Genomic DNA, 14,933 nt, shown 5'->3' with positions numbered 1-14,933 from the left:
CTTTAGAGGAGAGTGAGTCCTCGAGACCGTCATCTCCCATTTTCAATTTTAGACACCCTAGGGCAGACAACAGAAAATAGAATAGTACAGAATTTGCTTAAATGTCTAATTTCCTCAAGTAGCTTATTCCTGATTACTTCAAAGCTTGTGTACTAAGGAATCACAAGCAGAAGGACTGACGTTTTTCCTTATTTGAAAAAAGTCAGGAACGGCTCTTTCTCGGCTGGCAATTGATCTCTATTGTCAAAGTGGCTTGAATATAACATGTCTTACCAAGCATTTTGAAATGGAAGGTGCAAGTTACCTTTTAACTCTCAAATGTCTGAAGGACGATGGCTTTGTCTTCACACACATGATATACATGCATATTTATGTATATATTTGTACTTAGGTGAAATGGTACAGCATGTTATAATTCATAAAAGTGTTTAATGCCTTTTCACAGAAACTTCAAGGGGACTGAAGATGCGTTTGGCAGGAGCTATCTTTTTTTTTTTTTATCCAGTGCAGTCAGGTTGCTATGGTAAACCTATTATTTTAGGCAAAGGAGGACTCTGTTAGTAAAGCGCAGATCTCTCTTCTGTTTTATGCGAGCCCCTAATTACTCTCCAACTGTCAAGCATGCAAGTCTGGTTTTTACCATTTTAAAAAGTGGAAGAAAATAAAGTCACATAGCGTGTGCCTGCTGGCTGCTGTGCCGGCAGGTGTGTCTGATGACTCGGTGTGGAAAAATGGAAGTTTTTGTCATTGAAATTCAAGCCTCCCAACATGTGTTTTATTATCAAAATATAAATAACAAAACAAACCCATTGCCATTGAGCCGTTACCAACTCATAGTGACCCTGCAGGAGAGAGTAGAACCGCCCCATAGGGTTTCCAAGGAGTGGCTGGTGGATTCGAACTGCCGACCTTTTGGCCCTCAGCGGAACACTTAACCACTACGCCACCAAGGATCCTGAGAAACAGCAACACTAAGATCTAATATTTATTGAGCAACTCCGCCTGCTTCTCCTTCTTTTAATTGCTGTTCATGTTTAATCTCCCCCATATGCCGCCCATTTAAAAGGAGAAAAAAAGATCACATGATACATTTTTCAAATATTACATTGAAAAGATTTTTGAAGGCAGTCCATTCTTCAGGGCTGAGGGTTCCTCAGGATGGGAATTGGCTGCTAACCAAAAGATCGGGGGTTGGAACCCACCAGCCACTGAGGGCGAAAGCTTCCATAAAGATTTACAGCCTTAAAAACCCTAGGGTTTTTGGTTTGGAATGGGTACAAATATGCAAATCAGATTACTTAGAGTGGATTTTTATTGCCAGAATTATTTTTCTCCTATGTAACGTGGTTCAAAAAATATATACGTAACATTCTGAAATTTTGTTAAGCTTCCTTTCTTAATGCTTTTAAAAGTTTGAGAGACTTACATAGAGGAATGGGCTTAAGGTCAGAATGAGAGAATGCTCTAGTAAATTTTTAGCTGTCTATATATATTATAAGAAGTCATTAAAATGGTTGAGCTCTGAATTTTATAGTATTAATAATTTTTTATCATGAAAAGAATTCAGTAACGTTTCTCAAAACAAATAAGTTTTTACCATTTGCAAATAGAATCATTCTTCAGCTTTTGGGGGAGAAGGTTGATAATCAGTGAAATGAGATTAAGCTAAGTAGGGTGACAGATATTTCAGACTTACGTGTCTTTTGTTTAGCATGATTCTACCACACCTAAGTGCCTTATACAAAATAGATGCTTAATAAATACTTTTGATACCTTGATGTTATTGAATCTGAATTTTTCAAATTTTAATCTAGTTCTTTATATTTTCCTCTCATTTTATTATATAAAATAGCACATATTTTCCTCTCATTTTATTATATAAAATAGCACATATTAGGGCTAGAAATACAGACTTCAATCATTCTTGCTCCTTACTTATGAGACTATTAATCTGATGATCATTTAGGAAGCTACAGTTGTATTGTCATCATATTAAAACAACCATTGAAACAATAATGGCACTTAGTTTTAATAGAGGAAGGACATTTCTTGTTAAGGAAAAAAAATAATAAATTTGTATGTCGGTGTCTTCCCATTACTTTAATGGAGGACTTCGCTGGCTGGTAAAAGGATACAAAGCTTACTGTCAGTCTGAACCCTGAAGAGCTCGCTATTAGTGGTGAGGCTCAGAAATGCACTTACCTGGCACAGAATTTGTGCCCAGTGCTCTAGTAGTACCGTGAACACAGTGCTAATGGGATCAGAGAAAGGGAGCAATTTTGTCAGGCATACAAACAGGAGTGGCAAAGAAGGCTTCACGGAGGATACTAGGTTTAAGGTGAGTATTGAACAATGAGTAGAATTTTACTAGACAGAGAAGTGGTAGACTGGACAACAGAGAGAAAAAATAAAGCCCATAAATAGTCTCTGAAACAAGAGTGCACAATGAGCAGTGGTTATATACCTAGAGAGGGGAGTTGGACCAAGCGTGGAGAAGTCTATTGAGGAATTTGATCTCTTCTTTTAGGTAGCATGGGGCCATGAGAAGGATTAGGCAAGGGAATTACATCATTATATATGTGTGTGTATATATCTATGTATCTATATATATAGATATGTTTTAAGAAAATGGATTTTGTGAAATTTCAAATTAAAAGAGGAAAACCAGTAAAGGAAGGAAAGAATCAAATATGACATTAGATTTGGTAACATTGAATGGTGGTGATTGTTTCCCAGATGAGGGGACCAGGAAGAAGAGTAGGTCTGTGGGGAAAGACGATGAATTTTCTGTGGGATATATTTAGTTGGTATAACTGCGGGAAAGACTAACGAAGGCATTTACCTGTTACCTACCCTACCCATTGCCGTCAACTTGATTCCAGCCATAGCCACCCTATAGGACAGAGTAGAACTGCCCCACACCATTTCCAAGGAGCAGCTGGTGGATCCAAACTGCTGACCCTTTGGTTAGCAGCCGTAGCTCTTAACCATGAAGGTGTTTAGGCGATTGGAAATGCACCTGCATCCATAGAGAGATATCCTACTCCAAACTCCAGTCCTACCATTGAAGCTCATGAAAAAAAAAAAAAAAAGCTGCAGTTGAGAAAATTTCAACTCATAGTGACCCCATGTGCTTACTTAAACTCTTTACACCTGATTATGCAAATGCCAAGGAGCCCTGGTGGTGCAATGGTTAAGAACTGGGTTAAAAAACCAAGAGTTTGATGGTTTGAATCCACCCAGAGGGTCTGCAGGAGAAAGACCTGGAGATTTGTTTCTGTAAAGATTATGGCCAAGAAAACCCTATTGGGCAGTTCTACTCTGTTACATGGGATCTCTCTAAGTGGGAATTGCCTTGACGGCACCCAACAACAACAACATATAAATGCCATATTTTTTTAATGCATTTGTTCAATAGTTATTGATCCAAACCATTATGAGGGCGCATGAGAAGCGTGGTTAATTCTGCTGTATTGGTGAAGGTGACTGAGGAGGACGATCGGTATAAGTGTCACAGCTCTGGTGAAATTGACTTCATACCTTGAAGGATGGCTGGAATTTACCTGGTAGATAAATGTCTTGGTAGTGATTGAACTAAAGTTATGAGCTGAAGCAGCAAAATAATGCAATTTAAAATGTGGATTGAATGAAGAATTTACTCTTCTTTGCCTCTCTATCTGCAATAAATTAGATTTCCCTGATGAATATTTTTGGCCTTTTATCAGAAGCCACCATATCCTGTAAACTAGATTAGGGTCATATTCATAAAATTAATTCAGCTTAATTGTTGTTGTTGTTGTTGCTAGGTGCCATGGAGTCAATTCCAACTCATAACAACCCTTTGTACAACCAGAAACTCTGCCCAGTCCTGTGCCATCCTTGCCATCATTGCTGTTTGAGCCCATTGTCAATAATGTGCTATTTAGAAAAAAAAAAAAAAAAAAACTCCAATAGATATATGGCCACAGGGGGAAAAAAACAGAATTGCAAAATGGTTCATTGTAATGTAATATTTGAAGAAGATAAGTGAATTACTATCTAGTGAGGAACAAAATGTTCGTAGGACAAAACATTAGCATTTGGCTATCTAAGTCTAAAGGAGAAATATAAGACAGACACTAAAAAAAAAAGACAGACACTACACACATGCAAACAATGAAATGTAGATATGTGAACACACATACCAGAATTTAGTTCATCCTATGAGACACACAAGGTGATAATGCATATTAGAGAAACTTACTTTTGTTGTTGTTAGGTACCATCAAGTGGGTCCCAACTCATAGCGACCCTGTGTACAACAGAACTAAACACTGCCCAATCCTGCATCATCGTCACAATTGTTGCTGTGTTTGACCCCATTGTTGCAGCCACTGCGTCAGTCCATCTTGTCGAGGGTCTCCCTCTTTTTTGCTCACCCTCTACCTTACCAAGTATGATGTCCTTCTCCAGGGACAGGTCCCTCCTGATAACATGTCCAAAGTACGTGAGATGAAGTCTCGCCATCCTTGCTTCCAAGGAAAATGTCTTGACAGATTTCTTCCAAGACAGATTCTTTCTTTCTTTTGACAGTGCCGTGGGATATTCAATATTCTTTGCCAAGACCATAATTCAAAAGCATCAATTCTTAAGATGTTCATATATTTTACACCATTAATAAATAAATATGACTTAAAAATTGATTTTGTCATTGTAATTGGGAATGCATTGCCTCTCAGGAATCATGTGATTGATGTTAGTGATTTTACATAGGAGTCCATGGGCCACAGCTCGCCTCTTCCCCCATCCTGCATTACTGGACACTCACACATCTCCACAAGATGAGGGTGAAAGTAGAGTGTTTATGCACATCGGAAAATGATCAGGGCTGAGAACGTCAGAGTTCTAAGGCCAACACTGCTAATATATACTTACCTGGCCTTAAGTGAATCATTTAGCCTCAGTATGCTTGAGTTTCCTCATCAGTTAAGTAATTTGAGGAGAGTGGCGAATCCTCCTGAACTTTTATAAAAAGTCAATGTGTGTCGGTATAATTTTCCAGAGAAGGACCTGGGGTCTACTAGTTCTCCATGAGGTTTCTTGATTGCAAACAACAGAAGTAAGTTTGATTAACTGGAGCAGAGAAAGAGTATATTAGAAGAGTGTATTAGGCTCAGAATGTAATCTCGGACAATCTGGTTAACGCAGAAACCCAGGGAAGCAAGATACTGACCAGAACCAGGCCCTGCTACCACCACTTCTGAACGCCAGCCCTTGTGTGCTGAGCTCCACCACTTGTGGACACTCACTACCATGCTATTACCCTTCGCTCTGCCACAGGCCCTGAGCCTTTGCTTTCCACCCTCAAGAATGAAAGTCATGGCCAAGAGTATCCGGTATGTCCCAGTTTTGACCACCAGGGTGTAGGAAGGAAGTACCCATAGTGGAGATGACCTCTGCCTCCTGCTGAACTTGGGATGCCCTCCAAGTAGGAAGGAAGCTTTGTGGATGGGGAGCCAAACAACACTGTCAATTGCTTTAGCTTTCACTAGATTCTCAAAGGGACCATCACACCAACACTTCCGCCAAAAAAAAGATTATGAGTCACTGCATTAGATTATCTTTAATTATAGCTCTGAAATTATATGATTCTAAATACTAATTTCTCTTTCCTCCATCATCCACCAACTCCAAATTTCTTTAACTAGAGACAAGTGCAGCCATAGAATGACTAACATGACAAGGTCAGCTCAGAGGCAGCTATGATCGTTTCAGTGGGTTGTATAATTAGGATGGTTGGGCTAATGACAGAGAATAACAGATGTCCTGGAGCACTGTCATCCAGCTGAATTTCTGGCAAACCAGTACCAGTTCCTCCAGCAAAAGGAATCTATTTTCCGGTAGAACCTCCGGATGCTCCTTTATGAGTATATTAAGATGAAGTATAATCTAGTGGTTAGGCGCACAGACTTTGAGACAACTGAGCATGGAAATGACTTTTTATTCTTTTCTAGTTGGGTCACCATGGAAAGTTACGTGGCCTCTGTTAAGTCTCAGTTTAATAGCAATAATGCTAGCTAATGTGTGGTATTATGAAAACAAAATGATACAATGCAAGGAATTATAATGTCTGACACTTTGTTACAGCTCAAGAAATAACAACGAAAGTTGTTATAATGATAATAGTTAAGAGATTCCAAAACTATCACTCGAATTCATTCCCCCCCAAAAAGAAAAGTTTGCTTCTTAATTCTAAGTCAAGAATAATAAAGATATTTAGGTCATGTGTTTGACATATGTTCCACGTTAAAACTAGTTCTATGACCTATAAGACCGACTTCAAATAATCACCGAAAAAATAACCCGGGAATGTATCCGCAAACATTTTTCTCATGTGGCAGATAGAGCTGAAATAAAAATATTTTAAAAATCACCACATAATGGTAAATTCTGTTAAATATATAAAACTGAATCAGTTATGTTAAATAAACCCATTGCTGTGGAGCTGGTCCTGACTCACAGTGACTGTGTTAAATAGTATCATCAAAATAAGCTGAATATGAGATACTCACAGAATTTAACAACTAAATTATTCTTCAAAGATGAATGAAACCAAAAATAGAGAGTAGAAAATATAAAGGACTTCTGAGCCAGCAACAGTCATTTTGGCTCCTGATCTCCTTATGCTTGACCTTCAGTTCACCCCTGGAGGCACAGTGGTTAAGAGCTCGGCTGCTAACCTTAAGGTCGGCAGTTCAAATCCATCAACTGCTCCCTGGAAACCCTGTGGGCAGTTCTACTCTGCCCTATAGGGTCGCTGTGAGTCGGAATCGACTCCACAGCAACGAGTTTGGTTTGGTTTTGGGATTCAGCTCACCTTAAGGAGGTAGGTGGGCAAAGTTACTTGCCGAACTGTTCATCAGGCGCAGACTACAGCTGGTCTGGGAGGCTTTGGTTTAATTGTATACTTGTTCGCCTGCTCCTCTGAACGCCTTACCGACTCTGCTCATCTCACAAGGAGTGTACTCTCTCTTTTATGCTTTTCAGGTAAGTGCGAATGTGGCAGATGCACGTGCTACCCTCCCGGAGATCGCAGGGTGTACGGCAAGACGTGCGAGTGTGACGATCGCCGCTGTGAAGGCCTGGATGGCGTGGTCTGTGGAGGTACCAGTTCGCACGGCCTCAATTATGTCACTTGCATGTCACTGGGATTCTTTCACCTCTCTCTCTTATTCTGCTTCTCTATCTTTTTCTTTAGAAATTTGTTGTTGCAAGGAAGATAAATGAAAAGCAATTTGCAATTAAACATGTAAGCAATATAAGGGTAGGTTTGTAATAACTTTTATTTCCTTGAACTCTTGATTTAGGGGTGTGTGTTGTTGTTGTTGTTGTTGTTAGGTGCCGATGAGTGGATATGAACTCATAGTGACTCCATGCGACACAGTAGAACTGCCCCATAGGGTTTTCTATTTTTTTTTTAATCTTTACCAGAGCAGATCCCCAGGTCTTTCTCCCCAAGAGCCACCTGGTGGGTTCAGTTAGCAGCTGAACACTTAATCGCTGGGAGACCAGGGGTATATAGAAAAGTACATAATACCAAAACCCAAACCTGTTGCCTTGGAGTCGATTCTGACTCACAGCGACCCTATAGGACAGAGTAGAACTGCCCAGTAGGATTTCCAAGGAGCAGCTGGTGGATTCGAACTGCCAGCCTTTTGGTTAACAGCTGAGCTTTTAACCACTGTGCCACTTATCTATAAAGATGGTTGTGTCTAAACCAAGTACTGTAAAGACAATAAGAGATTTTGGCTGCATCTGAATAATATGAAATGATTTTTATTACTCTCCCTGTAAACACTGTTGCAGGAATGTATCACCCAGAAACTAAAAAAAAAAAAAAAAAGGCAATAAGAAGGCACCCTAATTTTAACTACAGTATCAGTAGAGAGCTATACTCAGTTTCCATGAGGGCTCTCAGACCCAAATAGGAGTCTACTGAAAGTATTAAACTCTCCAAAGAAAGAATGAGGCAGCTAGAGCATAGTCAAGAAGGGTAACAGAAAAATGAGGGCAGAAAGGTGGACACCTGGCAGTGTCTACCTGAGCCTCACCTGGGAGAGAGAATGTGGTCAACATCCTTCTATTTCGGTCCTGGAAAGACTTCTTCCTGTACAGATCGGGGTGCGCTGATTCCAGTTCTTCCCAGGTTTCCAGTACAATTGAGATGAACTTGAGATGGGACCATATTAAAATAATTTAAACATATCCCTTCAAGAAAATTATCATAATGAAATTGAGCACCATTATCGGAAAAAAAAATCAAAATACATGTACTGCTTATGGACAGTGGGGGCACTGCCTCTGACTTCTACTTAACATCTATATGTGTCCATCTATCTGTCCTCTCTCTACCCAACTATAAAACATGCCCAATTTGACAAAAAAATCATTTCTTCTTTTCTTTCTCTATGAGCAAAGGGCAAAGGCCCTTTTTAGTAAGTGCTGGGCTGGTGCTTTACCTCATGCAGTCCTTGGGACAGCAGCCCTAAGAAATTGTCCCTGATTTCTTCATTTTACAAATGGAGAATGGAATGATATTTGAGGGGTTCGAGAACTCCCAACACGTCCCATAATTAAAAAGCAGCAGATGCAGAACTCGAATGTTGGCTTTTAGTTCACAGAGCCTTCCCTATTCCACAGTTGTCCCCAGGAGGATGTCTAAATCTTTTCATGTTATGTCAGAATTATTTTTCCTTTCGATCCTCCTTTCTCGTTCAGGTGAGTTACCTGAAATATCTAAATAGATTGTCTTAATTACCTAGTGCTGCTTTAACACAAATACCACAAGCGGTGTCTTTAAAGAACAAAAATTTAATTTCTCACAGTTCTGGAGGCTGAAAGTCCAAATCAGAGTCTCGGCCATATCAATTCCTTTCTTATTGGTAGCCTTGGGTGTTCCTTGGTTTCTTGGCGATCGTCACATGGCCTCTGTCATCCCCTGAGTATGTGTCTCTGTGTCTATTCTGGTCTTTTTATAATTTAGAAGTCATTAGGTTTAGGATCCACCCAACTGCCAGGAAGATTGAATTAACATAACAAAACACTATTTCCAAACAAGACCACATCGGTAGGTATGAGGGCCAGGAATTCAAGATATATTTTACGGAGGACACAATTCAATCCATACCATAAGTTATGGTTTTTGTGTGCTTGTTTATTACATATATTAATTCATTTAATTCTCACAATAATATATATATATAGCTTGCCTGGCACCTGTTGTTGTTAGGTGCCGTCGAGTCAGTTCTGACTCATAGCGACCCTATGCATAACAGAACAAAACACTGCCCTGTCCTAAGCCAACCTTACAATCGTTGTTTTGCTTGAGCTCATCGTTGCAGCCACTGTGTCAATCCACCTCGTTGAGGGTCTTCCTCTATTTTGCTGACTCTATACTCTGCCAAGCATGATGTCCTTCTCCAGGGACTGATCTCTCCTGACAACATGTCCAAAGTATGTAAGATGCAGACTCTCCATCCTTGCCTCTAAGGAGCATTCTGGCTGCACTTCTTCCAAGACAGATTTGTTCGTTCTTTTGGCAGTCCATGGTATAGTCAATATTCTTTGCCAATACCACAATTCAAAGGCGTCACTTCTTTTTTGGTCTTTCTTAGTCATTGTCCAGCTTTCACATGCATATGATGCAATTGAAAATACCATGGCTTGGGTCAGGCACACCTTAGTCTTCAGGGTGACATCTTTGTTCTTCAACACTTTGAAAAGGTCCTTTGCAGCAGAGTTGCCCAATGCAATGTGTCTTTTGATTTCTTGACTGCTGCTTCCATGGCTGTTGATTGTAGATCCAAGTAAAATGAAATCCTTGACAACTTCAACCTTTTCTCCATTTATCACGATGTTGCTCATTGGTCCAGTTGTGAGGATTTTTGTTTTCTTTATGTTGAGTGCAATCCATACTGAAGGCTGTGGTCTTTGATCTTCATTAGTAAGTGCTTCAAGTCCTCTTCACTTTCAGCAAGCAAAGTTGTGTCATCTGCGTAACGGAGGTTGTTAATGAGTCTTCCTCCAATCCTGATGCCCTGTTCTTCTTCATATAGTCTAGCTTCTCGGATTATTTGCTCAGCATACAGATTGAATAGGTATGGTGAAAAATACAATCCTGACGCACACCTTTCCTGACTTTAAACCAATCCGTATCCCCTTGTTCTGTCCGAACAACTGCCTCTTGATCTATGTAAAGGTTCCACATGAGCACAATTAAGTGCTCTGGAATTCCCATTCTTCGCAATGTTATCCATAGTTTGTTATGATCCACACAGTCGAATGCCTTTGCATAGTCAATAAAACACAGGTAAACATCCTTCTGGTATTCTCTGCTTTCAGCCAGGATCCATCTGACATCAGCAATGATATCCCTGGTTCCACGTCCTACCTAGAAAGTACCATATACATGTCTCTGCTCTTGTTACCATTATCATATTATGTCTGACATGCAGTGTTAACCTCATGCTTTGTTGACTTGACTGAAATGGTTGAGTTTGTAGAAAGCTGCCACATCTATATATAACCCATTAAATTACATATATCCTCCCTTCCCATGAAGTTTTCTTTCTCTCCAAATTTGGGGAGAAAACCAAAGAAAGAAACACAGCCTATATATTTTCCTCTTAGATTAAATCAATTGTTACCTGAATAAATGAGGCAGCATCTTATAAAGTGGCATTTTTTAAGACTAATTGGCTTGATGGCACCCAACGACAGCAAATTCTCGGCTCCACATGCTCACACTTTATTTTGCCCATCTAGCCAGGAATGCCTGTGCAGCAGGGGAACTGACTTCCATTAACCAAATTGACAAAAGGCCAATGTATAAAACAGAATACCAATTATTTGATTTACAATGAGAAATCTAACTGCCTCAGGGATCAGAACTCAACGTAGGGAAACTCGATGCAAAATAAGACTCTAAGGCAAGGGTTCCAATGCAAGTGATTGATCTCAAAGGTGAAAGAAACACTGGTGGGGAGTGGGAAAACATGACAGGGAAGGAAAGGCAGCCAATAAGACTGTGTCATCAATCCAGTTATTACTGTGGCCAGCTGGAGCTGCATTCCCTGGGAACTCTGGGAGCCAGTGAGAAACACACTGTTCTTACATACCTGTTAGTCATCGGCTAAGGACTGCTTCTAAAACCAAAAACCAAACCCAGTGCCGTCAAGTCAGTTCCGACTCATAGCGACTCTATAGGACAGAGTAGAACTGCCCCATAGAGTTTCCAAGGAGCGCCTGGCGGATTCGAACTGCCAACCGTTTGGTTAGCAGCCATAGCCCTTAACCACTACGCCACCAGGACTGCTTCTAGGAGGCATTAATGCCTCTGCCACATCAAGCGTACCTGTGATTTTTTTTTCTTTTACCTGACATTCTATTCCTTATCTTTGCTTCTTCTTCTGACCAACCTCTAATCATTCTTGCAGATGCAACCTTAATTTAAATACTTTAGGGAGCCTTTCTGAAATTATCTTTTAATTCCTCCATTTTATAATACCTTCGTTATAGTATAATGACATTGTATGTAAGTGTACATGTGCCTCTTTGTTCTTCAACTCTGTACAGTTCTCATGGATATTATCTCTCTCTCTCTGTCCCTCTGTCTTTTGCTCTCTCCCTCTTTCTTCTGAACTTAATTGTGGCTCTCATAATTTAGTAATTTATTCAAAGGTATTTATTCAATATAGTTCTTCAGTATCATAGTGTTATGCTGGGTTTGGGGATACAATAATTTATGACAGACAGAGAGAGACAGAAATAGAGAGAGAGTTCAATTCCAGTTTTCTTTTACTTTTGGATCAGAGAATTCAAGTTGGAGTTACAATTTGAATTTGACTTGGACCTTAAACAGATAGTATTTGGATATGTGGAAACTGGATGTGAAGAACAGTTGAGATTTGAAAAGGTTGAGCAAAGGCCAAAAGGTGGAAACATATTGTGTATATCAAATAAATGTGTTTACTTCATTTTCTTGTATCCACAGCTCTTTCTAGCTACTTTGTGTGTATGTGTGTGATTTAGGTAAAAGTTTACAGAGCAAATTAGTTTCTCATTAAACAGTTAACACACAAATTGTTTTGTGGCATTGGTTGCCAGCCCTGCTATGTGGCAGCACTCTCCCCTTCTCCACCTCAGGTCTCTGTCTCCATTTGTCCAGTTTTCCTATCCCTTCCTGCCTTCTCATCTTAGCTTTTGGGCGGGTGTGCCCATTAGTCTCGTATAGATGATCTAACTATGAAGCATGTCCCCACGTGTGTTGTTGTTGGCCCTGTAGACCTGTTTAATCTTTGGCTGAAGGGTGAACCTCAGGAGTGACTTCAGCACTGAGTTAAAAGGGTGCCCGGGGGCCATACTCTCAGGGTTTCTCCGTTTCTGTCAGACCAGCAAGCGTGGTCTTTTTGTGTGTGTGTGAATTTGAATTTTGTTCTTCATTTTTCTCCTGCTGTGTCCAAGATCCTTTATTGTGATCCCTGACAAAGCAGTCAGTGGTGGTAACTGGGTATCATCTAGTTGTTCTGGGCTCGGTCTGGTGCAGGTTGTGGTAGTTGTGGTCCACTAGTCCTTTGGACAAATCTTTCCCTTGTGTCTTTGATCTTCTTCATTCTCCTTTGCTCCAGCTGGAATGGGACCAGTAGATGTATCTTAGATGGCCGCTCACAGGCTTTTAAGACCCCAGTCGCTACTCAACACAGTCAGATGTAGAACATTTTCTTTATAGACCATGTTATGCCAATTGAGCTAGATGTCCCCCAAGATCATGGTCCCTACCCCTCAGCCCGGTAGCTCAGTCTCTCAGGGCATTTAGATGTATCTGTGAAGCTTCTATGATTTTGCCCTGGTCAAGTTGTTCTGACTTCCCCAGTATTGTGTACTGTCTTGAATCCGTTCCCAGTAAGGATTTTTTTTGAGTTCTCAAGCTACTTATTCATTTATCATTTATAATATACATTATTTTACCTCCATCTTTTTTACTTTGCTCGTATTTAGATATCAGAACTTTATAAAATGTTTTTAACTAATGTTTTCATGTTAAACATAAAACACTAAAAAGAATACAGAAAAAAATATAAAGAGCAAAATACAAATCACCTATAAATCCACCACCCAAAAATAATGTATCCGATGACAATTTGCTGTATTTCTTTCTAGGTTTTTTTGAGGGGTAGGACGTTTCTATTATTGTTGAAATCAAGGTTTATAAATTTTCTTTAGTTATTTTGATAATTTGTCTAGAGAAAGTCTACATACATCCTATGGTATTCTCAATTGCTTTAGTGTGTTTTTATGTGTGTGCGTGCGCATTTTTCTGCATTTGCTCATAAAATATTTAAGTAAGTGAGTAAAAGAAACAATCATCTTCTTTTCAGCAGTATGGATTTAATAGGAATCATAGATTTAGACACACTGAGATTTAAATCTTGGCTGTATTTCTTCCTAGTTGTAGAAGTTTGGGCAGGTCATCGGGTCTCTGTGCTTTGGTTCCCTCAAGCAGACAATGAGAATAACAATGCCCGCTTTTCAGCTTTGTAAATGAAGCATAATGAATGCAACATGCCTGGTACTCTGCCAGGTGGGCAGCCTGTGAATGCCCTGTACATGTAATGGGAAGTAGGAGGTTGAAGTGGTTAGCTCCAGAAAAAAGAGTACATATGTCTCAGGCATCCAGAAACACTAGCTACCAAGTGTTTTGAAAGAAAGTTGGAAGCATACATATCTGTGTTTCCACATCTCTGAGAAGTTTGTCCAAAGCTCTTATTCTCACCATCAGGTGGCAGCCAGTGGGGAACTAATCTTACCGATACGAGTGAGCAGAACACATTAATATCCTCCCCTGGAGTGGCTTGAGAGGGGAACACAACTGAAAGTCATTAATTTAGGCAATGTTCTCAGTTCTCTACCAGATCGTGAGTCATAGTTTCTCTGGTCCTGCACATGGTGGAATGGACTAGAACTCCGTGTTTCCAATGTGTGGCCTGAGAGATTGATGCAGGTGCTTGATGCCTGAGCAGGAGCTGACTGAGAGTTTTTGCAAACAAACAAGTAAAACCAAACCATCCAGAAGCTATCTAACCAGCAGGTGTGCATGAATTAATAGCCAGTGGTGTTTATCCATCATCCTAATAATAAACTAAGTATGATTAAATGAATTTTGGTAGGTTGGGATAAATAAGTAATTGTACCTGAAGTTGATTGGAACTAAATACTTAATTTTAAGCAGTTCAGTGCTGATTACACCAAAAATTACAACCTGAAAATGAGAATAACACAAGTGACTAGCAGAGAGAAGATCAGTATGAAGTAAGAGCACTTTTCATTTAATTAACTTACTCATGAGTCATGCTCAATGGTTATAATTTTTTTTTTTAAAAAAGTCACAGTTGAGTCAATTTAGACTCATAGCAAACCTATAGGACAGGGTAGAACTGCCCCACAGGGATTTCAAGGAGCAGCTGGTGGATTCGAATTGCCAACCTTTTGCTTAGCAGCCATAGCTCTTAACTACTATGTCGCCAGGGCTCCAATGGTTATAGAGGGTCCATATGCGGACCATTCATGGACCCTCTCAAAGTATTCCTGTTAATAAAAATTCTGTGTGACCTATAAATGCATGGATTTCATATTAACCAAGTCACTATGAAAAAATCATATTCTTTTCCTAGAGTGACAGCCTTTAAGACCTGTTCTTTTTTGTGTGTGCATTTTAAGATTCTATAAAGTATATTTATATTTTGGCTCATGTGTGTTTGTTTTAGTCTAATGCAAGCTTTGGGGCGTAAAGGCCATATTTTAATGAGAAGTATAAAGAAATGATGAGGATGAAGAGCTCAAAGAGGAGACAGCAGTAGACTAGCTCTTGAGGCCATAGAGGAGAATTGCTAATTAAA

The 14,933-nt window shown here is 39.8% G+C and overlaps 1 protein-coding gene across 2 annotated transcripts in view; it reads left to right on the top strand.

Annotated features, from left to right (window-relative positions):
* ITGBL1 (integrin subunit beta like 1) overlaps window positions 1-14,933 on the top strand; it is a 261,503-nt gene that overhangs the window by 232,056 nt on the left and 14,514 nt on the right. For both annotated transcript variants that reach the window (XM_010594004.3, XM_003413966.4), the window contains one exon: window positions 7,027-7,143. In XM_010594004.3, the coding sequence (XP_010592306.2) occupies window positions 7,027-7,143 (117 nt within the window). The remainder of the gene's footprint in view (window positions 1-7,026; window positions 7,144-14,933) is intronic.

This window comes from Loxodonta africana, chromosome 23 (genome assembly GCF_030014295.1).
Source record: "Loxodonta africana isolate mLoxAfr1 chromosome 23, mLoxAfr1.hap2, whole genome shotgun sequence".
In the NCBI taxonomy this organism is placed as follows: Eukaryota; Metazoa; Chordata; class Mammalia; order Proboscidea; family Elephantidae; genus Loxodonta; species Loxodonta africana.
The sequence above is the reverse complement of the archived record's forward strand: the minus strand, read 5'-3'. Positions and strand labels throughout refer to the sequence as shown.